At 41.6% G+C, this 24,897-nt stretch overlaps 7 protein-coding genes across 7 annotated transcripts; 4 read left to right on the top strand and 3 right to left on the bottom strand.

Annotated features, from left to right (window-relative positions):
* Positions 1 to 1,176: 1,176 nt before the first annotated feature.
* On the top strand, positions 1,177 to 5,340 carry EAF02_003313 (uncharacterized protein; the record flags this gene model as incomplete). Its single annotated transcript, XM_038899361.1, has 2 exons — positions 1,177 to 5,093; positions 5,223 to 5,340. 2 exons carry the CDS (start codon positions 1,177 to 1,179, stop codon positions 5,338 to 5,340), a joined length of 4,035 nt encoding a protein of 1,344 aa, XP_038760288.1.
* Positions 5,341 to 7,271: 1,931 nt separating this feature from the next.
* Positions 7,272 to 7,496, top strand: EAF02_003314 (uncharacterized protein; the record flags this gene model as incomplete). The annotated part of the gene is made up of 1 exon (XM_038899362.1): positions 7,272 to 7,496. The coding sequence occupies one exon, from the start codon at positions 7,272 to 7,274 to the stop codon at positions 7,494 to 7,496; it is 225 nt and encodes a 74-aa protein (XP_038760289.1).
* A 1,552-nt stretch (positions 7,497 to 9,048) lies between these two features.
* On the top strand, positions 9,049 to 9,784 carry EAF02_003315 (uncharacterized protein; the record flags this gene model as incomplete). The annotated part of the gene is made up of 3 exons (XM_038899363.1): positions 9,049 to 9,092; positions 9,153 to 9,291; positions 9,392 to 9,784. 3 exons carry the CDS (start codon positions 9,049 to 9,051, stop codon positions 9,782 to 9,784), a joined length of 576 nt encoding a protein of 191 aa, XP_038760290.1.
* A 505-nt stretch (positions 9,785 to 10,289) lies between these two features.
* EAF02_003316 (uncharacterized protein) lies at positions 10,290 to 10,797 on the top strand (the record flags this gene model as incomplete). The annotated part of the gene is given in 2 exon segments (XM_038899364.1): positions 10,290 to 10,337; positions 10,357 to 10,797. The coding sequence occupies 2 exon segments, from the start codon at positions 10,290 to 10,292 to the stop codon at positions 10,795 to 10,797; spliced, it is 489 nt and encodes a 162-aa protein (XP_038760291.1).
* An 856-nt stretch (positions 10,798 to 11,653) lies between these two features.
* Positions 11,654 to 11,935, bottom strand: EAF02_003317 (uncharacterized protein; the record flags this gene model as incomplete). Its single annotated transcript, XM_038899365.1, has 1 exon — positions 11,654 to 11,935. The coding sequence occupies one exon, from the start codon at positions 11,933 to 11,935 to the stop codon at positions 11,654 to 11,656; it is 282 nt and encodes a 93-aa protein (XP_038760292.1).
* Positions 11,936 to 12,441: 506 nt separating this feature from the next.
* Positions 12,442 to 14,196, bottom strand: EAF02_003318 (uncharacterized protein; the record flags this gene model as incomplete). The annotated part of the gene is made up of 4 exons (XM_038899366.1): positions 12,442 to 12,977; positions 13,247 to 13,546; positions 13,704 to 13,809; positions 13,957 to 14,196. 4 exons carry the CDS (start codon positions 14,194 to 14,196, stop codon positions 12,442 to 12,444), a joined length of 1,182 nt encoding a protein of 393 aa, XP_038760293.1.
* A 714-nt stretch (positions 14,197 to 14,910) lies between these two features.
* EAF02_003319 (uncharacterized protein) lies at positions 14,911 to 22,874 on the bottom strand (the record flags this gene model as incomplete). The annotated part of the gene is made up of 11 exons (XM_038899367.1): positions 14,911 to 15,354; positions 15,408 to 15,490; positions 15,541 to 15,670; positions 15,706 to 15,905; positions 15,965 to 16,099; positions 16,178 to 18,255; positions 18,279 to 18,677; positions 18,734 to 21,561; positions 21,632 to 22,177; positions 22,258 to 22,292; positions 22,349 to 22,874. The coding sequence occupies 11 exons, from the start codon at positions 22,872 to 22,874 to the stop codon at positions 14,911 to 14,913; spliced, it is 7,404 nt and encodes a 2,467-aa protein (XP_038760294.1).
* Between the last annotated feature and the right edge of the window lie 2,023 nt (positions 22,875 to 24,897).

A 24,897-nucleotide genomic window follows, 5' to 3' on the forward strand; every position in this document is an offset into this window, starting at 1 on the left:
ATATTTTGGACTGAAAGTTGATTCATAACTACAAAAAGTTTGGGGTTTATTCTTTTATTGTTTGTGAGGAAAGTAATGGAGAGAACAATTAATCAAATCCCCATATGATTTTGGTTGAAATGGATTGATGTAAAGGTGGTAAAATGGACTCGGACAAATTCCAAAGGAAAGGCGACCTGGCTTGTGAGGCCGTGTGGAGAAGGCTGAGAGAAGGCTGAACTCCGGGTTAAAAGCTCTCCATTCCGTGACAATGTTGTGAGGCCAGATATTGATATTTAACGAATCATGTGGGCGGATTCAAGCAAGGGTATGAATACGGCAGAATGTATTTGATTTATATTATTTCATTGATTTCCGAAGCTTATAATACTTAGGTACAATGTAATAAGAAAGAAAAGAATGAAGCTCACCCAATACCTCACTGTAAATAGACTCACGATAGTATTATACCTAATCATTGAAGGGGGCAAGCCCCCAAGCCCCCATAGCTCGCTGCGCTCGAAGCTCTACTTGTTAGGTACACACCCCGCGCAGTAGTCACAATCAGCCGACAAACGATGCTTCTTTTGAGTGATGAGGAGAAGCAAATACTTGAGTAGTCGGCCTCCACGGCAGTGGCACCCGGAGGGCCAGCGGAGCGTCATTTAATCAATAGAGAGATACTAACTATAGATTCAAAGTGAAACACACTCCAGTAAATCCAACGATGACATGGTTGACATGACATATGTGTGTATAATAGATAATGACTACCTACCGTACGGAGTAGGCATGTATAAAATTGCTATATTTGTCCTTATCGCTTGCCAAGATACCTACGATGCTACCTACCTGGGTAAATAAATATTGGTAAAAACTGGTAAATTATGGTAAATATTGGTAAATACTACGGTTAGACTGTAACACGCTAGAATTCAACAATAATAATGTATTGCTGTATCCATGTAGCTACAAGGCTACGTAGTACCTTGTAAATATTCAACCCCAATACTCTACCGGTAACCTTATTACTCTTTCTACGAGCATAACTTTAATCATTGACGACGTTGATTTCGTGGCTGAGACTTCCAATAAGAAAAGAAAGAAAGAAAAATAAAATAACACAATAGATACAATTACTTTTACTTTTCTCCCCTTATTTTATGATCGCATATCATTCAACCGCATCAATGAGGTATGTCTTCGAGCTCTGCATATCACCATCAATCAAATCCACCAGACTCTCCTGTGGATGATGCGGATTCCGACCTTGAGCTGGACTTGCAGGAACTGGATCCAATAACTTCTCCAACTTCAAAATCATCCAATTCTTCTTCACACATCCAACAGAACTCTAGTAAAGAAAGACGAGGTCCGAATATACCCTTAAGAAATCTGCGTATGGGTGGTTTGCGAAATTTTGCAAGAAATAGAGGTTATGGTGATTTAGGAAGAAACAGGGATGTCGATACAGATAGTGAGGATCTGCGAGCTTTATTAAATGACGATTTGGGAGGGGACGGTATGGGGAGGATGTCGGGAGGAAGTGAGAATGCCGTGGACGACGACGCACCTTTATTATCAGGAGATGGAAGTGGGAGTGGGAGATCTCGAAGAGGACGTCGGTCAAGCTTCGACAAAGTAAAGAATATATCATCACAAATACGGCTTCCAAGCTTCTTATCAGGAAATAACCCATCGCAGCCACAGCCAGAGGAAAGCGAAGAACAAGACGACGAACATGATCCAGCTTCATCGAGAACAGTACAAGTTGGTGCCACACAAACTTCACGATTTCCTCCGAATGCCGTTTCGAATGCGAAATATACCCCAATTAGCTTTTTACCACGAACTCTGTATAACGAATTTTCTTTCTTTTTCAACATGTACTTTTTACTTGTCGCTTTATCTCAAGCGATACCACCTCTGCGAATTGGATACCTCTCAACATATATCGTCCCTTTAGTATTTGTTTTGGCGATCACCCTGGGGAAGGAGGCTTTTGATGACATTGGAAGACGAAGACGAGATTCCGAAGCGAATTCCGAGGGATACACAGTCTTATGTTTCGATAAACCTTCAAAAGCGGACACGGATAAATATAGTGCGAGGAAGAAGTTGAAGTCCAAGGGTAAAGCAAAAAAAGGAAAACCTTTACTTCAGCCGGATCGCTTGTCAGATATACAAGAAGAAGAGGAAAGTACTCAAGGCCAAGGACGAGATGCACCAAGTTCGAGTGTTCGTGAGGTAGTCCGAAAATCTAGGGATTTGAAAGTCGGGGATGTCTTGAAATTAGGAAAGGATCAAAGAGTTCCTGCCGATGTCGTTATTCTGAAAAGTACAGCCAACGAATCTTCAGCTGCGGTATCACATGAACCTGCAGTGACCAATGTTGTTGAACCATCCGAGTCTTTACTGGTAGATCCAATATCTGATCCTTCAATTGATCAATCTACGGCCACTGTTTCAGAATCTAGAGGGTCGACTTCTCAACTTGGAAATACACCTTCAGCAGATGCAGCGGGCGCAGGTGAAACCTTTATTCGAACAGATCAATTGGATGGCGAGACAGATTGGAAATTGAGATTAGGCTCTCCTTTAACACAATCTCTTGACCCGTCTGAATTTATACGTCTTCGTGTTGTAGCTGGGAAGCCCGACAAAAAGGTTAATGATTTCATCGGTACCGTTAGTCTTCTGCCCAAAGGTGCTAGCGGGTATGACCCACATTTGCCGAAAGGGGGAGCGGACCCTGATAACAACGAGGAAGACGGAGATTCAGCACCATTAACGATTGACAATACTGCTTGGGCCAATACTGTTCTTGCCTCGAGTGCTACTACTTTGGCAGTAATCGTTTATACTGGACCTCAAACTAGATCAGCTCTCTCTACATCTCCATCTCGATCAAAGACTGGTCTTCTTGAGAATGAAATCAACTCCCTTACTAAAATCCTTTGCGCCTTGACACTCACACTATCTGTTGTTCTTGTTGCATTAGAAGGGTTTGAGCATGTCGAAGGAGTCAAATGGTATGTGAAGATCATGAGGTTCTTGGTATTGTTTTCTACAATCGTGCCTATCAGTCTCCGTGTCAATCTGGATATGGGAAAGAGTGTTTACTCTTGGTTCATTCAACGAGATCCAGGAATTGAAGGAGCTGTTGTTCGTACAAGTACTATACCTGAAGAACTTGGTCGAATTGAATATCTACTTAGCGACAAAACCGGAACACTCACGCAAAATGAAATGGAAATGAAGAAAATACATGTTGGAACTGTCTCATATGCGAATGAAGCAATGGATGAAGTCGCCTCCTATGTCAAACAAGGATTCTCGGTTCCTGTAGATGCCAATCAATCTTCAATACTTGTCACACCTTCATCTGTCGCTTCAACTACTGTTACTGCCACTCGAACCCGAAGAGAGATTGGGTCGAGAGTACGTGATGTAGTCCTCGCTCTTGCTCTTTGTCATAATGTCACTCCAACTATTGAAGAAATAAATGGTCAAGATGTAACATCTTATCAAGCTTCTTCGCCTGATGAGATTGCGATTGTTAAATGGACCGAAGCTGTTGGGTTGCGGTTAATTCATCGTGATAGGAAAGGGATGCTTTTACAATCAGTCGATACTGGTCGTTCCGTCGTTCGTGTTCGTATTCTTGAAGTCTTCCCTTTTACATCCGAAGGAAAACGTATGGGAATCATTGTTCAGTTTCTTGATGGTTCTGAAACATCTTCGAGCAGCAATCTCGAAGCTGGAGAGATTTGGTTCTATCAAAAAGGTGCAGATACTGTTATGACTTCAATTGTCGCTGCAAATGATTGGCTTGATGAGGAAACTGCAAATATGGCTAGAGAAGGTCTCCGCACCTTGGTCGTTGGACGAAAGAAAATGTCTGTTCAAAACTACAAGGACTTTTCGCAAAGTTATAAAGAGGCTTCAGTTTCCATTAGTAATCGAGATACCGGCATGGCTCGTGTGGTTTCACATTTCCTTGAGAAGGACCTTGAACTTTTAGGAGTCACTGGTGTTGAGGATAAGCTTCAGAAGGATGTCAAACTTTCTTTAGAACTATTACGAAACGCAGGTATCAAGATTTGGATGTTGACTGGTGATAAAGTCGAGACTGCTCGATGCGTTGCTGTCAGTGCCAAGTTGGTAGCAAGAGGACAATACATACATACTATCGATAAGCTCAGGCGAAAGGATAATGCTCAGGACCATCTCGACTTTCTTCGCGGCAAAACTGATGCTTGTCTCTTGATCGATGGCGAGAGTCTAGCTCTACTACTTACCCATTTTCGAACCGAATTTATTTCTTTGGCAGTTCTTCTCCCAGCAGTCGTTGCATGTCGATGTTCACCAACTCAAAAAGCCGATGTCGCAAAACTCATTCGAGAATATACCAAAAAGCGCGTTTGTTGTATCGGAGATGGAGGAAATGATGTTTCCATGATCCAAGCTGCGGATGTGGGTGTAGGTATAGTTGGAAAAGAAGGACGACAAGCCTCTCTTGCTGCGGATTTCTCCATCGAACAATTCTGTCATCTTACCAAACTTCTCGTTTGGCATGGACGAAATAGTTATAAACGAAGTGCTAAACTCGCCCAATTTGTGATTCATAGAGGTCTCATCATTAGTGTGGCTCAAACGATGTATAGCATAGCTATCAAATTCGAACCAGAAGGCCTATACAAAGATTGGTTGCTCGTCGGCTACGCAACTGTTTATACAATGGCACCAGTCTTCTCTCTGGTTCTTGATAAAGATGTTGACGAAGATCTCGCAAATCTTTACCCTGAACTTTATAAAGAACTAACATCTGGCTCATCGCTTTCCTACCGAACATTTTTTGTTTGGGTCTTTGTTTCCATCTACCAAGGTGGAATGATCCAAGGTCTTTCTCAAATTCTCACAGAAGTCGATGGACCGAGAATGGTGGCAGTTAGTTTTACAGTATTGGTATTGAATGAACTCACGATGGTGGCTTTCGAGATTACGACATGGCATCCAGTTATGATAGTCAGTCTGATTGGCACAGGCTTGCTGTATTTGGGAAGCATTCCATTCTTGGGAGGGTATTTTGACTTGTCGTTCGTTGTTACTTGGTAAGTTTTCTTTCTTCCTGCCATTTCTCCAACTTGCTGTGGTAAAGAAGGATCAGGTGATGAACGGGGCACGAATCGCTCAGCCATTGAGGCGCCGAGTCATGTAAATGAAGCTAATAAACTACCTAGGGGATTTGTATGGAGGGTCGCGGCAATTTCGGCAATTTCACTCATTCCACCGTATGCTGGAAAATTGATCAGGAGAACGATCAAACCGCCTAGTTATAGAAAGGTACAGGGGATATGAGGATTCGATGGGTGAGGATGGAGAAAGGAATATTATTGTAGGATGGTGGATGGAAAATGAATGATTTGATGGTATGCATGCATAGCAATGGCGTTTTGGAATATGCTAGGAAAGTAAAAAATGAATTGAGTGTACGGTAGTCGGCTAGCATTCACAATCATTGATATCACCCACAGAAATGGGATATTGGCCGTATACTTCGGCAGTTCATCCCATCGTGAACGTAACGGGTGAAATATGACAGGCACAATGAGAGCTCAGTCCTTGAGATTGATGGATTTTGATAGAGGGTTGAGATTTATGATTCGATCCGATTCGATTGGATGTGTTACTCCGATCACATTCTGAAGTATATCCGGTGGCCTATGGCAATTGTAGGTGAGATATTATGGTCATGCAGCAGTTGCGATGATCCATGAGGAGGGAGGGATAAAGTTTATCACATCTCCTCCCCTATCATTTCCAAACCAAGTCCTCATATCATATCATATCATGAAATATTCAGCTTCCAGCCGATTCTACTCTTCGTTAAAGCTAGGTTAAAAATTCTGCTCATTTCAGCACAAATGCAGTCCTGTCAAAGAATCAAATGCCTCTACTTTATCAATTTTTCATCCCATACTATGATACCAGTCTAGCATAGATTCTTTCATGCCCTATTTTTTTGTCATTATGAATCGTAAGGTTAGAATGGGGACAAAAATGAGGATAAATACCTAGTAAGGGATAGCTCACACGCTATTACGAATGCGACCAATTTAGCGAGGTATGCGATTGGGTCTGGTGTTAGTTCTTAGGTTGGTTTTGAGAGGATGTACCAAATTCTTTCTTGGCAATCAAAGAATGAATGGGTTATTGACTTCACTTTCAAGGGTGGGACATGATGAGCGATCGATAGATTCTAGGTAGGTACCTGCTTGAGTGAGAGCTGTTGTAATATATTGTAAACCTTACATATCCCATGCAGTTTCAGATTTTTCACATCTCCATCCTCCAATCTATCCATCGTGAATTCGGTATTTCCAATAATCTAGATTCCCTTTCGTGTATCCTCCAGAAGCGTATAGAATCTTGAATCTTTACAGCTCCTTCCCAGAATGATCCAACCCTCTGACTATCACACTCAAAACCCAATCACTCCCCCAGCAAATCAGAAGATATTTAAATCAAGCTCACTTAACTAACCACTAAGCACCAATCTCATCCTCTAATGATTTGAACAGTGACGTACACATATAACGGAATCACCTGACGTAAAGACTAATCCCCCCCCTAAGTTGTCTAGCGCAGGTTCTAGTCACGCCTACCAGATTTGTAGTGTACATTTCCATCAGGATGGGAGAATTGATTGTATATAAAATCCGCTCTTCCCACTGTGAAATTCCACATCCATTCACATCCAAAATATTATCTCAAGCACCTCAAACTTCAGATAACTCACCACATCGACATCGACATCAATACTCCCTTTCAAACTTCAAACTATACAAGAGAATCTATTAACTAGTCGGTAACCTCACCCATTCCCTCCTCACTATTGCTGTTGCTTCTTTAACATTCTTTGTATCCATATCATAGTTGTCGATTGTAAAGCTATTGCTCATTGCTTCTTTAATGTTATTTGCATATCACACTTGTTAATTGTAATGCTGTTGTTAATTTTTAACGTATTATAATGCAATCCCATGCTTTGATACTTGCCTGTACAATCGCACTGTTTGATTCATTATCGTCGCTATATTCAATTACGTCTACCTGTACATTCATGCTGTAATATATAGCCTCGTTGTCAAGTACATTCACATTGTTCTATGTATTCACATCGTCTCATACATTGATCATGCCTGAATTTTTGTTATCATCCCATGCATTAACTAATCCCATATTGTCTAGAATCAAGATGGACAATTCCAAGGCTTCGAACAGCTCCAATGCCGGAACTGGTCGCTCCGCTGCCGCCAATGATGAGGAACGACCAATTGTCTACGGCGGGATCACGCTCGGTTACGCTAAGCGGACCCGTCCTTCGTACCACTGACGCGAACTACAAGGGCCTCAAGAAGGACTTTCTTAAGGGTAAACCCATTAAGGAGCAAATTTCACGCATCCGAGTCAGGCGTGTTTCGATCACCAACTTGTTGAATCCAGAGACCTAATGGTTCTTGGAAACAAAAATCAATCTCTGGGTTCAATCGTGTGTCGGTAACACAAAGGTCTTATAGAATCTTGGGAAGCCGTAAATAGAAAATCGACACGCGTTTTGAACAAAAACTTGAGCCTTCAACAGTGATAATGAATGTATTTGTGTGATAGCTTGATCCTCTCATGAAGTGATGTGGTGTTATCATTTCCCTTGTTCCATTCGAACCCATTCTTATTATTTGACGAACAAATGTTGAATCGATAATCTTTGTCCTCGTCCTCGTCGGTAACTCGCAGAACTGTCTTGACACCATCGTCAGTAAAATGCTTAGCAGGTACACTTTCTTTTCTCAAATGACGTTACATCCAAAGGTAAGCATGAAAGTTTAAGTGACGCAGTCTCTGCTCAGCGGCAGACAATTCGACACTTCTACCCGAAACTGAGTGTCAAAGAATCCAACTAGGTGGCTTTGTTGATGCTGACGTCGTGTAAATCTGGCAGACAAAAAGTAGTGACTTGGATTGCATTGAATGATGACGGCTTCGACAATTTCGTTGTTTGAATACTCAGTAGTACGTGTGAGGGATGTCGCAGCTCGAGGAGAAAAGTAGAATCCAGTGCTAGGATGCGAGCATTTAGTCAATGGAGCCAGATTAGGAAATAGAAGGATCAATTCTGGAAGGCATTGATCTTCTCTGCATTCAAATACAGCATAAGTCTGATAAATCGATTGGGGACGAAAAAGTGTAGTGGTGAGGTAGATAGAGTCGCCATATTGTATCACAATTCTCACCGTGAATTTTGAGATTTGAGAATATAAAAGAGAAAGAATTTAAACAACGTAAAACATAGAGAAAATCAGATGGATGTAGAATGGGCGATAGAGGATTTAACTGTAGCTGTCGTACCTTCCAATCGAATACAATTTGAACTGTCAAGAGGCATGGATTCCTGAAGTTCGCGGAAGGGACAGATTCGTAACGTGATCAATGTTCATTCACTACCATTTATTCACTAGGATCTGATTGATAATGGAAAGCAATTTGAAGCCTCAAAAACTTAAAATTTAGCAGTAGTTAAGAGTAGGTAGGTGTATGCTTGTAGAACAAGCCGTATATTCCCAAGTATCGCATCTTCATCAAAACCGTACTCGATCCTTTATTTCTTTAAGTTGGATTATCCTAAGCAACAGTATTGTTCAATATTTGAGATGTTGTTTGCATATATACTAAGGCCGAATAAATTGAACTCTCGACATTCTTTATAGCTGTCATTTCTTATTCAATTTTAAGTTTTATTGAATATCAGTAGACTAATTAGCCTATTAATATCCATATCAATCCATCCGTCTCCACTCCCAATCCAAATTTACACTGTGTCTACTCCACATCTACTCCCTTTCTCGTTTATATCGGAAGAAATAATTATCGACATCTATCTAATATTTTCTCAAATCTTCCTCAACATTCTGTTTCGATATAATTTCAATTATAACTTCTATGCCTCTACTTGAGCACAGCAGTTTCTATCGGAACACTCCTTCCTCGCCTTTGGATTCACAAACTATGATAAGAGCAGCTATGGTGAGAGAGAAGGAAGACCACAAAACGTAAGCAGACGCCATATTTATAAAATAAGCATTGCGCATAGCTAATATTATATAATGAAGTCACCTACATCGAGTCGCATCCTCAAATTTACCCGTTGTACCTCGAAAGTCTTGGGAATATTATGTCGCGATTTTACAACCAGGAATCGCTTTGGAGAAATGTGAACATGGAGATTTTTTGTGGATTAAGGTCAAGGGGGTACATTCTATATCTGTCCTTCAATTTGTTTGTGTGACCTACTGATTAATTTCTTATAGACAGTCGCAATCGAAAAAAATCCTGACATTACACCTTTAAGAGAACCGGCCGAAATTCTATTCTCATGGATGGCGACATCGGATTGTCAATTGATACCAAAATCGAGGATATAAAATGCTTAGGGCTTGGCGTTTATGCATTTTGGGAGATTGTCAAGGTTGAGAAATGGTGGGAGTATACAGTTTCATCGACATCGACATATGCTGACGAAAGGATGAGGTCGACGAAGGAAGAGAAACATGGGAGATTGTTGGAAAATACGGTTCGTTCAACTATGGCATATGAGGAAACGGGTTTAATTAATTCCAGTGAACTCTTTCAGGATACATCGATCAAACATCATTCGATTGATAAGAAAGAGGAATCTGGAGGCTTATTAAAGTTGACAGTTGCTTCCACCATGTCAGCATATGAAGAAATGAGTGGGGATTAAGTTCAAACGCAAGACCAAGTCACCTCTGAGTGAAAATAAAGAAGAAAAACCTTGGAGTTGGGAGACTACAATGCCATCAATCATAGATAATACGGTAGGAGCAAGAGGAAAACAAACTCTCAGTGGAATTTCAAAGAATAAGTCCAAGCATGGCACCCTCAGTTACAATGAAAGAAGAGAAGTCCAAGGAGCGATCAGGAGGTACATCAACCAACAAAACATCTTATGTTATTAAAGCAGGACAGGAACGAAAAATTGGAAAAACGACAAAAGAAGAGATGTTGAAAAGAGAGTTAGCTCAAGAGGATAGAGCCGAAGTTATCAAACGTAGGAGAATGGAGTTGGAATCGGAAGATGCTACCGAAAAAGATCATCAAGCAAATGAAAATAGAGTTGGACAAAAAACTGGATCTTATGAAGTCGAAAAACGAAAAGGCACTAGCGATCAACTTGCTAAAACCTTTTGCTGAAGACACAAAATTGGGTTTAAAACGACACGACGATTATGTCGCCAAACAGCGAAAAAACATGGAGGCAAATTCCCAAAGACTCGGTAAATCACAATTTAAAAGACATTCTCGAACGATTCGAGATTTCGTGGGAACGACAAAGGCAAGATATTATCAATAGAGATCCACAGTTCAAACTGCGTGTTGCGGCTGAACCTCAGAAGTCAACAGGAAGGATTACTTCAAAAGGTTCAAGACCATGATTCCTTTGAATCCATTCTCAAAGAGAGAGAAATCCATCTTGACCTTGAAGCTATTCAGAGACAACTCGACATCGCGAAACGCGAATACTCTCAATCAAAATTTACTCTTCGCTATTCTGGCAATATCGTTCGGTTGGAATGCGCATACTGTCCCAATATCAATATCCAAATGGAACTGAAAGACTCTCGCAATGTTGCTGGTATAGTGAAAAGACATCAAACATCAAAGTATCATACGGATAACAGATACCATGAAGCTCAGAGAAAAAAAGGAAATGAACAGTCAGAAAATAATATCTAGGTCGAACTTGCAGCAGTTCTAGGAGCCGATATCCAGGCACTGAGACTGTCATTTGGAAAAAAAATCGCCAGTTCGAACGTATTGAAACGATTTTTATCCACATAGGAGGCTCCAGATAGGTGATTTGTTTTGAATGCCAAGCTCTCGGAAAGCATACAATGAAATCAGAAAGGATTTTGGAGGGGCATGCTCTGAGCTATGATCATCAGATGGGGGCCCAGGTACAATAATAGATGTGAATTTGGAAGAAGAGGGGTGAAGAGTCAAAACTTATAGTGATTCAGCATTGTATAGCAGATACCTAGTAGGTCTTGTTCTCCTCAAGCGAAAACTTTTCAGCGCAGGGCATTGGCGTAGTTTCAATAATAACAATAAATGTATTCGATTTGGCTTTGATTTCCTCCCTTGAGACAGAAAATAGCGGGTAGAGTATGAAAGGAATCAATTAGAAAGGGGAACAAGACCCAGACTTCGGGAAGGAGCACGTAAGACATGTCAAGGGCCACCTGGGCAAGGTTCATTAAAGCATTTTCTCCCTAAACGGACATCTGTCATTATTCAATGTTTCATTACTGCGAAGGGATATTTACTCATAAATTCCAGTATTATGCCAGATTTTTCAATGATACATGCAACCAGATGAAATTTATTGTTTCTAATTATCTTTTCTTCTGTCGCGACAGCATCGGAGGATGTCTTCTCACAATAATCCTCAACCCGTTCATCAGGATTTGATAATCCATTTTCCATCTTGTCAGCCACATTACAGGCTCCATCGCGAATTTCCTGTTTGCCATCTTTCAAACGAAGGTCGTCGTTCTTCCCTCGTCCAAATGAATCTCAGAGAGCCGATATCTTAAAAGATTCTTTGGTCGCAAACTCTCCACCCTTTTTTCTTTATCTCCAGTCGTTCGTAAAAGGTTTTGACGAATACATCGTTATTCTTTTGATACTCCTCGGGCATTTCATTCGATTCCAATTCCAGGGTCAGCCAGAGGTACAGGAGTTCTCCCCTTGGAAGGACTCTTCTTCCCAAGCGCTGAAGAGTTCCATTGACGTGAAACATTTTTGTGGTTAATCTGGCATCTGTCTCCTCTAGTTTCTTTTGAACATGGTCGATTAACTCGTCGGTAGTCATGGCGGGATTTAGAACGTGGAAGAATAAGAAGTTGAGTAATTGTTCGTTACGTGATGATCATGGAGCGATGAGAAGTTGGGAAGCGATGACGTAACGAACGAGAGCGTGAAATTCCGACTAGACTCTGAAAAGAAGGAATAGAATCCGACGACAAAACCGAGCACGAAATGGAAGAGATTGTTCATTTGCAAGGATGTCTATTAGAGTGATAATTGTGAGCAGAGGGTAGATGAAGAGAGAAGGGATCTTGTGAAGTGTGGGTGGAAAAGATTTGTGTGTTGCCGAGAGGGAGCTAAATTGACATAATGACGTTGAGATTTTGAACTAGTATCACGTGCTTTTGAGTAACTGTTACTAGTATGAAGAGGAGAAAGAGGAAGGAGGTAGAGTATTAATAAAGATTGGATTGATCTTGTGAGGTTGAACTATAGTTGATAAAGTTAAGCTATCTTTAAATCACCCAAAATACGTCTGTCAAATACACAAGACTTACTTTAGGTCGCTTCCTAAGCGTCCATAATTACACTCTTTTCATGCTGTTCAGAAATCTTCACAGGATTGTAAGTGACTAAATAACCCATTGGATCATACGTTCTTTTCAAAGCCTTCAGTCTCGGTAGTTTTCCCTCACTATACCACACTTTCTCTCCTTCATCTCGACCATAATTCATGTAGACTCTCAAATCACCATATCCACTAGAGGCAGCCATCTCCGCTTGGAAAGAAGCACCAAAAGCATTTATAGCATCATCCTGCGAATCTTCATTTATTTGCAAAGCGACAAAAGTATAGATTGTAGTATTCCTCCACGGATATGCCGTTTTCAATCGTCTTGTGTTGAAAGAGTTACTGAATTGGCGAATTTTTTCAATTGACCAAACGCTCGTTCTTGATGAAGGGAAAGCGGAGTAAAAGTCTGCCAGTTGTTGGAGCGTGCGAGTGAATGCTGGAATAGAGATGGTGTAGAGATTTACGGCCCAGTTACTTACTCTTTGCGCCGCGATCACAGCTAGAACTGCCGCCGCTGCCGAGAACAGGTGAGCTGTAAATTGAGGTCCAAGGAATTTTGGTTATGCTTCTTTGAATAGGATTGAGGATAAGAAGGGGGAAAATGCAATGAGGGCTTCTTCCATTGGTCCGACCCATTTGCGTTTACGTTGATGTTGAGCTATTTTGCAGAGGCGATGTTAGCTTTAAGACAATTTTAACCTGCGAAGGACTTACACCACCGAATTCATCGTTCCAATTTACTTGAAAGGTCAAAGCCATTTCTCTGAGTTGTTACTTCCAATTTCCTTCATTATTTCCCACAAGATGTATTATCCTTGGAGTGAAATCTCATGCTCGCCACCACCAGCTCTCCATTATTGGTGGCATCATGTATTCTGTATGTGGCCTCATAGACAATACCAAATTGATGACCAGCTCCTCTAGCTCCCCAGAAAAGTTCTAAATTCTCTGTTTTAGATGATGTGATTAACTCGCCGGTTCCGGTGACATATCTCACCTCCAGCAGAGCATCAATTACAAGACCGTGAAGACCAGTATATGGTCCTAACCCTGCACCCAGTGTTGCTCCAACAACACCGACGCATTCTGCTAATCCTGTTTCTTGAGAATGTCAGAATTTGCTAGTGATAAGTGTATAAATATCTTACGAATCTCTTTTCCAACATCAAATAATGGTTGATGAGTTCCCCGAATTTAACAGATCCTCCAATTGTGATGGTGCTTGCTTCTTTGTCGATTTTAATATCGTGGAAGAAACCTAAATCGATGTCGATTCCATTCTTACAACTGTGTAGTGTTGTCGAGTATCCATGACCTCCTCCTGTTGCCATAAAAGGGATATTGTGGTTTGATGCAAATCGAATCTGAACCATTATCATCAATCGATGAAGTGTCAGCCTTGGTGTATCAATTCGAAAGTGTTTCACGTTTAACGAGAAACACGTTGATATTGACGGACAGCACGAGTAATAGAGACTTAGAAACCTCTAAGCACAAAGAATACAACTTACAATAGTTTGAATATCAGAAGGTAGTGCTGGCTTTAGAGCAAGAATATATGTAGGCTCGGCTGGCGGATAGATTGTCCATCTTTGAGTTATTGCGGAAGTGTAATTAGCGCTACTGGGAAGCCAGACTTGAGACCCAGGTGAGAGAACCTCACTGAAATGAGCTACCAATGCATCTACACTGAGTTTATTTAAGGCGAGCGTTTGATAAAAGAGCCCAAACAGGAGCGTAAGAATGTACATTTCGAAGATCGTAATTGGATATGAGCTGGAAATAGACGTCCCTAAAAGATAGAAAGAAAAGACCGAAGATTGACTCGGAGATCTCGGTGTAGAAGAAGGCCGTGTCCAACCATGCACTCATGATATTCTTTTGATTCTCCGCTTTTTAAATTATTTGTACACTTGTAACCGTTGCAGCATTATTATCTGTTGGACCACTTCTCCAAGAGCGACCATCTTGTGCTCGCTGAGGTTGAGAAAAGCGGAGCGTGGAAGAGCGAGTCGCCGTCATCAGGAGACATGTTCCTGATTCAAAGTCACAAAATCTCTGCCAATGTCTTGCCTTTCTGGTACACACGTAACCACTGCTCCTGAGCGACTCAGGGCGAGCCACCTTCTACGGTACGTCGATACGTTTGATCAAGGACATGAGGTTCGGGATTCTTATACTCATTATTATTACGCGTTTTCATACCCAAGATCTTGCTGCAGGTTAAATGGACTCCAAAGAATTGTTGATGTTGTGGTTGTTGGTTTTTGTTACACGAGAAATATGTCGGTACAGAAAGGGGGGCAAGATTTGGCATCGGTCGGCCTTCATCACATTCCGTGCCGACTTCAATCACTTACGTAATGGGACAATTCATCTAAATGTAAACAGAACATTGCATATTAAATCTAGAGTGCGCCGACAAAACTAACAAGCATTCCATCTACCCTCTTTACTTCTCATCTTCACAATCCTGATAGTATCTCGAATAAGAAATCATATCCTGGTTCAACACCCTGTCTCCATTGTTCCATACCCGGCCTCAAATTCAAGTCATGAATATGTTTTGCACAAGACACCCCCAAGAAACCAGATCGTACTCCATGCTCCTTCAAAGCAGTCACAAATTTTTTCGATGCATTGAATGGAACAATTTCATCATCCTCGCCATGAATTAAAAATGTTGGTGTGGTGTATATACCAGAACGGAGTTGAGCCATAGGACTAATGAACGCGACGCGTTCCGGATCCGGTTTTCTACACCAGTCATCATCAGAGATACCATTCAGCATAATATCAAGGCCATTCCCTTCTTTAAAAAGAGATAAAACAAGCTCGGATCTTGGATCTCCTGGACGAACCCATCCTAGTCCTGTTGAATCGCTACTCTCACCATAATAATTTGTGATCTAGTCTCATGTTAGTTTATCATCGCTCGATTCAAAATTAGGAAACTTCTCACCGGACGCGTGGAGAGAGATTTTCTAATCGTGTCCAAGGATAACTTCCTTCCTGGGTATTGATTCGCACGACTGATATCTAAATCTGCTGACATTAGTTTTACAATCATTTTCGTTTCACATCTGTTCACTTACCTCCCGACTCGAAATCCGTTGGACTATAAAATGCCAATATTGCACAAGGAGGTTCTAAGCCCATATTCTTTGTTGTCCATGCGGTTGTCATTGCCAAATGACCTCCTGTTGACCAACCAATCATGACAATCTTGGTAGGATCTATCTTGATTCCTTATCACTCACAAGTCCTGGCAGTTTGGTTTGAGCCCAAATATATGCATCACGAATATCTGCTATCGGGCCGTTGATAAGATCTACCTCTGGGCATAATCTGTAATCTAAACTGACAGGAATTACATTATTTGCAAGGAGAAGTGATGTTTGAGCTGGACGAATGGCTTTCCTCGATAACGTCATATATCCGCCGCCGTGGATCATCAAGGCTGGAGTTAAATAGTCAGCATATCAAAGGCCTTAACAGGGTGGCTTGATATTACATTACCTATAGGCATTGCATTGATCGGCGCCATCTCCGGTAGGAAGATATCCGCCAGTACTTCAACACCGTCAACAAGTTTATAAGTCACCGTTTGACTTTTTGACCCAATTTCGACTCCCTCTTGTAGTGTTTTCACGACTTGGAGTTTTTAAGAGCTTGGTAGAAGTGACAAGTAGACGCTGGGTATTGGAATCTGGTGTCAGTCCTTCCGTATACGAAGCTGAAGCAAATCCCGCCTTTTAAAGCACTCCATCCAAAATTCTGGTGGTTGAAGAGGATAATCGGTGTCATTTCCTAACCACCAACCATCTAGAAGTCCATGTACGACATCATACCAATTAATGAGCTTCGTAACTTCAGAGAGAATCACAAAGCCACCATCTCTCAATGTTTCCCTCAAATGACTAGTCGAAGAAGTTTTGTTGGTGGTTGCATGGACACAGTTTGTTCCTATGGCGATGTCATATTGTCCTTTCATATTTGCTGGAATATCCTTTTCAAGGTTGAAAGTTTGGAACTTCATCCAGTCATACCTGACAAATTTTGCCTTGGCATTTTTCACAAGTGAAGGAGAAATATCTGTGAAAGTATATTCAACTGGACGACCAACTTCTTGAAGGACTTCTGCAAGACGTGTGGTGGTTCCACCAAATCCAGCTCCAACCTCTAGAATTCTGATTGGTCCGTGACCGGTGGTGTTGATGACGATTTGTTTCATGAAATCGACCAATTGCTCAGTGAGAGTACCAAGCATAGGCGAAGTAGTATAATAGTCTCCCATTATCCTTTGTGCTGCCGGGTTACCAAACATTAGCGCCACAGGATCAGCTTTTCCAATCAAACAGCTAGCGAGTTTTGGACCGGTTAATTCCATCAGTCTCGATTCTGCTGCGTACGCAGGATATTGTCGCAGCAAGTTTTGAAGCAAGTCATTCGAAATCAAATTTGAAAGGCTTCTTGAGGTTCGAAAATATTTGCTGCCTTTCTTCTCAATGATCTCTCCTACCTGCAGTATTTCCATATATCGAGCCATGACCTTCGAATGTTTCGGAAGATAAGCAATGTCCGGTAACTCTTGCCCGTTGCCAAGTTTCCACAAATCAACATCGAGTGTTCTGAACGCCTCTGCAATGTATGCTATCAATAGTTCATCTTGCTTTGGACCAACTTCGGACCAATAATTGATATATCCGAGTTTCTTTGCTGCAGGTTCAAAAGCTGCTTGACATTTCTCGATTATGTCCATGGGGTTTGCTAGAACTACAGGTAAACTTTCGATGGCTCTTTCAGAACTGTTTGATAAGCTCGTGTTGCCGTTTGAAACTGCGGTGATAGGCTTTTGTTGTTGTTGAATTGCCTCAATGCCGAGATACTTCAGTACTTCTTTGACTGTTGACTCTAGACTGAGATCATCGTCATCAATTTCGATTGAAAAGGTATCTGCAAGCTCACTTTTCAACTCGACGGCCGAAAGCGAATCAACACCAAGGTCTTGCAGAGCCGCCGAATCTCGAATTTCGTTTATTGGAGCTCCACAAATCTCGGAAATTATGTGTAAGACGTTTTCTCTTTGTAGTGAATCGCTGTCATGCTTAGAATTGTCTTCGGGTGCTTGTTCAATGATCTCAGGTTGCGATTTTTTGGCTTTTATAGGCTTTGATTTCCTCAATTGTGGTGTGGGAACAAAAATTCGGAGCAAATTTGCGTAGCTGCTCATCATAAGATCCTCAGCTGCAATTTCTTTCCCAAATTTTGTTTGCAGTTCCTCTGCGAGTTCAACCGCTGCCAGCGAATCGACTCCAAGTTCACCAATATTCGCATCATCGATAACTTCCGAGTCAGAAAGACCTGTATATGATGCAATCAAATTTTTCAGATTGTTTGCCCCTGACACAAAGTCCGTAGGTGTAGGTGGTCCTTTATCATCAGAATCATCAATGCTACTTCCTGAATCATTTTCGGTTGGTGAACCCGGAGTTGTGATGGGCGTTAACGCTCTCATCAGCTTTCTTTCCAGTGGTGCATTATTCGATACTTTCGGATTTGCTGCAGCAAGCATTTTCTCGAGCTTTGTGATCAATAACTTTGTGAAACCGACTCCCGTGCTTGTCAATACCAATTTTCTATCTCGAGTGAAAACATAGATATCACCAGTGGCTTGGGTGTTGCTAGTTGGTGTGAACATGGCGTACACCTTCCAGTACTTGCAATCTGTGAAATTGCATGATGAGGCTGACATGATTGTACTGTCAACGCCAGTAGCAACATATACTTCATCAGGGGAGCAGTGAGAGCTACTATTGATAAGTAAACCAACAACTTGAATAAAGGTATCCAAAGCGATAGTGTCGCAGATATGGTGATTGTGCTCTCCTGTACCTCAATAGGGAAAGGAGGCAACTCAATTTCTGCAATTGCCTGGTTCCCATCCATCGTGATATTGGAAATCCCATGTAAGAAATCCGAATAGTGTACAACTGTTGAGAAAAGACCATATGCTCGCTTGGACATCAATTTCTCAGTATCCGGTTGCTTAACCAATGTGTTGACACGATCCGATATAAGTCTCTCATAAGTTGAAAGTTGTGGTTGAGTAGTCAAACCAATCATTCCTTTTGCGTGTATTGTGGACCTAGATTTCAAGTCGGTCTTCAACGAACTCTTGACTAAAAGGTCCAGGTTTGTGGTTCTGAAGACCCCTCCAATATCAAGGACACTTCTCGGTCCATGTCAACACCAAGAGGAGCTTGAAATGTCAAGCCATTAAAAAACATTGACTTTGTTTCAACATCAGCACCAGCAATCTGTAATGCCATCGCTGCACACTCCATATACATTGATGCGGGGCATAATGGCTGTCTTCTAACTGCATGACCCGATACAATTCTGGTGAATCGTTCGGTATCGATATGGACTTTGAATTCATTTGTCGACCCGTCTTTCTTTGTCACGAGCTGTTTGGGAGGTTGAACTTGGAGTTTCTCTGTAGGCTTGAGTACGGTTGAAGAGAATTTATCTTGAGCTTCGATCACTCTATCTATGCTCTCCAACCAGTGTGAGGTACGTTGGAATTGATATGGCGGAAGCCAAATTTGCTTATATCGTACCTCTTTTGGCGGCGAAAGAAAGGTCCAGAAAGATACTGAGATGCCTTCACGCCAAAGATTTGTTGTCATACTCGAGAGGACAGCCATTGGATCTTGAGAGTTTCTGAGTTTCATCTCTTGGAAACGATGATTATCCGGTTCATGGACAGCTCTCTTGACCATTGCTATTCCTGGAGAATCTATTCCAGCTTCTAGAAAGATACATGATCCGAATCGTCTCTCAATTCTTCGAATAGCATCGAGGAAGTAGACAGGATCTCTGGTGTGCTCTGAAAGACGACCTGGCAGTATCTCTTCCAATGGTTCCAAAGTACAGCTCTCGAGTGGAATCTTTGCTTTATTGAACTTCAAGGTCTTTGACAACTCATCGATATCACTAAGAAGTGGTTCTGTAAACTTGGAGTGGAAGCCGTGGCTTACGTCAAGGCGTTGAGATTTAATACTGTTGAATCGAGAATCAGTTCTCAGCAATTCCTCGGCTTCGGCTATCGACATTGAATCGCCGACAACAATTTGACTTGTAGGAGCATTGAAACAGGCTATCTCCAATCTTCCAACTCCTGAGTTAATACAAGCTACGATATCTTGTACACGCTCTTTATTGGCATGAATTGCGAGCATTGTTCCCCTTTCCGGACCCCATTGAGTTTGCATCAATGAAGCTCGAGTAGCAATCAATTTTATTCCGTCTTGTAGTGATAGTACTCCAGCTATAGTCATAGCAGTCAATTCACCGAAGCTATGACCCACTACTGCATCTACTTCCAGTCCAGCATCAAGCCAGCATTTGGCGCATGCATATTGCATTGCAAAAGTACCACATTGAAGCGTAACGATATCTATGATTGGCTCAGATTGAAATATCGCCGGCACGATAGCCGAAAAGCCGAGATTCGTAACAAGATCATTGCAGTCATCTATATACCCTCGAAGTTGAGGGTGAGATTGGTACAAGTTACTGTCAAGTCCAACTGTTTGTTTACTTTGACCTCCAAAAACTAGAACAGTATGCTTTGGGGCCTGTGGGATCTCAAAACACGACTGAGTATCCGCTCTCAATAGTTGAATAAGTCGATCAATATCTGACTCTGTCGTAGTCCAGCGAAATTTATGATGTTGCCTTCGTTCACTCAATGTAAACGCCAAGTCATCGAGACTTGGCTTCGGCAATGTAACTGCAAGATAATCTCCGAGAATCTTCGCGTACTTCAACAAGCTATCTTTTGTTGAAGCACTTAGAATGATTGGATACTTTGCGCTAATCTGAAGTGGATTCTTTGGTGCTTCTATGTATTGCCGTGGACCTTCACATATCAACATGGCAGCATTACTTCCAGCAGCTCCATAACTATTCACGCAAGCTGCACGAAATGGGGCATTCCACGGTATAGCTTTTGTAGTGATTGCCATTCGATCCGGCTCCAGAGCTGGAATCTTCGGATTGAGGGTGTTGTGACTCGCGAGAGGCGGGATGACTCCTTTGTTGATCATTGTAATTAGTTTCAATAGACCAGCAACTCCAGCTCCGGTCTCACAATGTCCAATGTTGCCCTTGATAGATCCCAAGTATAGAGAGTTGGTTCTTCCGGATCCCCCAAACACTTGTCGAATGCTTGCTATTTCGAGTGGGTCACCAGCTTGGGTACCAGTACCATGAGCCTCGACATAAGACACCTGGTCCGCTTTCATTTTGGCTTTATTCAATATGGTCTGATATAACTGGATTTGTGCCAGGGATGAAGGAATTGTAAGTGAAGATGATAAACCTCCTTGATTGGTCGCCGTTCCAGGAATGACACTAAGGATTTGATTTCCATCTACAACCGCCTGTTTCAATGATTTTAAGAAAATTAGCCCGCCTCCTTCGGCCCTGCAATATCCATCAGCTGACTCGCAAAATGGTTTGCACTGCCCTGTGGGACTCAGAAATCCAGCTTTTGCCAGATCTAGATAATTGTTGATGCCAGTCATAATATTGATCCCACCAGTCAAAGCCATTGGGCATTCTCCACTTTGTATGGCCCGAACTGCTCGATGAATTGCTACTAGTGAAGAAGAACATGCAGTATCGATAATTTCTGATGGGCCACTCCATCCAAAGTAGTAACTGATCTTACCACATAGAAAGGCCCTGATAGTTCCAGTCGATGTATAAGCAGTTGGTGCGTTCGAGTTTGTGTTATCGAGGTATTCCACAAAGCTAGCGCCTATGAAACACCCTATAGGATCATTATTTTCGCGTTTATGCAAACGTAGGTACCCACTAGACTCCATTGCTTCATACGCAAGCTCGAGCAGGATTCTTTGCTGGGGATCCATGTTTACCGCTTCTCTTGGATTTGTGCGGAAAAATGCATGATCAAAATCTTTCACGCTGTCCAAAAAATTACCAAAGAACTTCCTTTTGCCAGCGAATTTCCAGTCTTGTGAAGCTCTGAAACTATTGTGTAATTCAAAAACGATCGTTGGGAACTTCTTTCGCAACTGAGGTTCCTTTTGATATGAGATCCCAAAGTTCTTCCAGATTATTTGCACCAGGCAGACGACATGAAGCCCCAATCACGGCCACGGCATCATCAGGAAAGGAATATTGCGTTTCTTCTCTTAATCTAGGTACCGATGACACAGCTCTGTTGATTGCGTTGAGGACATCGAGTTTTGTTATGCGCAATTGTTTTTTATGGAATGGTGCCAACGGGACGCAATCACCAATACCAAAAGTTGCGAATACATGTGATCTCTTTCCACTCTTCTCAAGTTCATCTGCTAGTTCTGTGAGAAGAGTATACCATTCACACCTCGATGCTAAGATCGTCTGTATAGCCTCATGGCTCAGAGATTCGTTTTCGAGTAGGCGCCCCGTCTTATTTGATCTCATTGGTGCCTGTAGAGCTGATACCGGTGGAAGTTTTAAGGAATCTATTTTATCGCATAGAACGCATAATTCTAACGAGAGCTCTGCATTCTCAGGATTATGTACCTTTCCTCGAAGATGCATTTCCTGTACAAGTAGACCTTGCTCGCGTCCATATGCTTGTACTTGAGCAAGTACTGGTACTGACCCTACCATGCTAATAGTTTTGGGATCAGTAACAGCGGAAATATGTGCCTGAAGTATAGAGCGCGGTTAGAAATTGGAGCTTCAATCTACATGTTTGTGGGGTCGATTTGAAGAGGGGAGCGACTTACGCCTGGAAATTTCGATACAATCTCATCCCCTTGTCCTATATGTTTCAAGCGTATGACAATTGTTGTTGGTCCTAGTATATTTCATCATCACCCAACTCTCCATATGTCCCTATTCCAAGGGCAATACGCATAGCCACAGATGCATATTTCGCCAATTCAGTTTCATCTTTCGAACAAGCGATCACCATAGCTGGTAATAAGCCACCACAATATCCTTGAACTCCTCCCCCGTTTCGAAGTTGAGTGAGAAATTCAGAATGTCTCATTCCATTCAATTCAAGAAATTGAAAGTATTGTCCAATTTGAATTATGACTAAAAGAGGTAGTGACAGTATGCCGGACATTGCATTTGCAATGTGTTCAGATTCGCCAGTTTTAATCCAGTCAGACAAATTTTTCATGTATCTTGGCCCCTGTTTGAGAGCCGCAATATCTTCCCTATGATTTGCGAAAATTTGCCAAGTCCGAGGAAGGTCCTGAATATCTTGAACAAAAGGTTCCAAGCATGGGTTTCGGCAAAGGAAAGAGTGTAGTCGGTCGAGGTAAACCTTCTGTGGAGCTTTGCTTTGAGGGCAGAATATAGCCACAGATGGCATGTCGTCAATTGTCGAACGCATGACGTACAAGGTATATCGTGTTGAAACTAATAATTCTAATAAAGACTAAATGAAGGGGTCAATGGACTGGAATTTTGTTTGCTTTAACCCATTCACACATGGTCGGTCATATAGCTTCTAGTTTGGAAGTTATTATTGCTCGCTACCTGATGTATCCATTAATCGAAGACCTTCCCTCATTGTTTCATTCTGACAGCCACGTTATTCAATGAAACTGGTCTTTATTCCGATCATCTAACACTGAGTAATCTCCACTGGTCACCTATTTCTCCACCTTTAGAATATAGATGATTATATTATGACGCCAAAGTTGCATTTTTCGATTCTTATCAGCTTGCACGAGCTTCTCAATTCGAGGTTCTCCTCCTTGATCTACTCACTTTCGGATGATGATAACTACATTATGAAAATTGAACACAATACATCTTATATCTCGACCAGACTTTAATTTCCTATTGGATTCGGACCTATCTGTTGCTACCTTCGATAGCCAAGACCATCCTCTATGTATGGAGCAAGTATTGCGATGAGGTTAGATTCTTTTGATGTTCAACAAAGACACTGAATATGTTATATTCCGTAATTTACACCAAGGAAACGATCCGAGTTTGAATTAGCCAGGAAGTCTAGATTTCGAAGTCTAGTTTGTGCTTGTAAACGCGTTTAGCTAAAATGGAAGAATTAGATCAAAAAATTATCCCAATCTTATGAAGTAGATCCGATCATCTACTTGAGGCTAGAATAACCCCGGCAGAGCATTTTCTCAATTATTTATTCAACTCCAATGTGTATCTGAGATTCCTCTTCGAGAACTCCACTTAACTTGGGCTTAGATGCTCTGATAAGTTGTATCTAGGGCTTAGCGGCAAAGCTTATCGCCGGAGTCGCATGTTTCCGTGAATTGAAGGGTACATCAGGGCTTATCTCGATTTCTCCCTGGCAGACTTCAAAGATTACCAATTATCAAACTCCAATTAGCCCATGTAGCATGAAATGTTTGAGGCTCCCATGGTTGTAAATTTAAGAGATTGTGATGTCTTGGATAGTCGTCTGAGATCCGTCTACATTTTATTGTAGACATCGTGGAACATTGATTGGTGCGGTAATCTGTTACTACTCACCCGGCTCGAAGTACTTCCGGTGTTTTCCGGCTGCCGGGAAAATCTATCGTTGATAGCTATGCCCAATATCCCCATAGCTATGAGTATGAGCAAAGTGGTGTAGGATTTCGTCCCCTTTACCGATATAATAAAATCAAGACACGTCAGGTTTTCAGCAGCTCCACCTTCTTCGATGTAGAATTTGCCATGTGCGCCTAAAAAATCTTACATTGGGAAATCAACATGTGCAATCAGATCAACACACAAGATTCAGGTTCACTATTCATGTGTTTTCTCTACAGCCCTGTGGAAGCTATGGCAGATCATGTTCAGGATGGATCTTCAGACGTCCCGAAGCCGTAAAAAACGAACTTTGGATGAGAACATTGCATTTAATTGAGGTCAATTGCTACCGCAATCTTTATTAGCTTGCCGCTTGTCTCTATTTCTATGATGAACTGTTGCACTGAGTATATGTCTTAATCTTGATTGCAAATACTCTGACTCAATATTAAAGTTACGCGAAGACGTAACTCAAAAGTTGGTTCTAATCACAATACACATACAACTGTTCGGAGAGTCAAAGTCTCAGACCTCAGGTTGATACTTGGTTTTGGTGCATTTCAGTAAAATATTTAAAACATGTGACGATGTAACATCTGGCACGAGAATCTGATTTTACAACCCTTTGGAAGGCTTAAGAAAGAGTAGAGTTGAAATTTCTCATTCAGTTACATGACAAATGAAGTGATAGAGGGCCTAAATATGTGGATTTCTTCTAGAGAGCTTCAAAGCCAACATCAAGTATGATCTTGAATTTCGAACAGCGAATGGTGCGTATCCTCAATAACAAAGATCAAACTGACTATTTTGCAATGATATGAATGAGCGCAAGCCTCCAAAACACCTCTTCTCTTCAGGCT

This window comes from Botrytis sinoallii (genome assembly GCF_014898435.1).
Source record: "Botrytis sinoallii strain Bc 23 chromosome Unknown BSIN_005, whole genome shotgun sequence".
In the NCBI taxonomy this organism is placed as follows: Eukaryota; Fungi; Ascomycota; class Leotiomycetes; order Helotiales; family Sclerotiniaceae; genus Botrytis; species Botrytis sinoallii.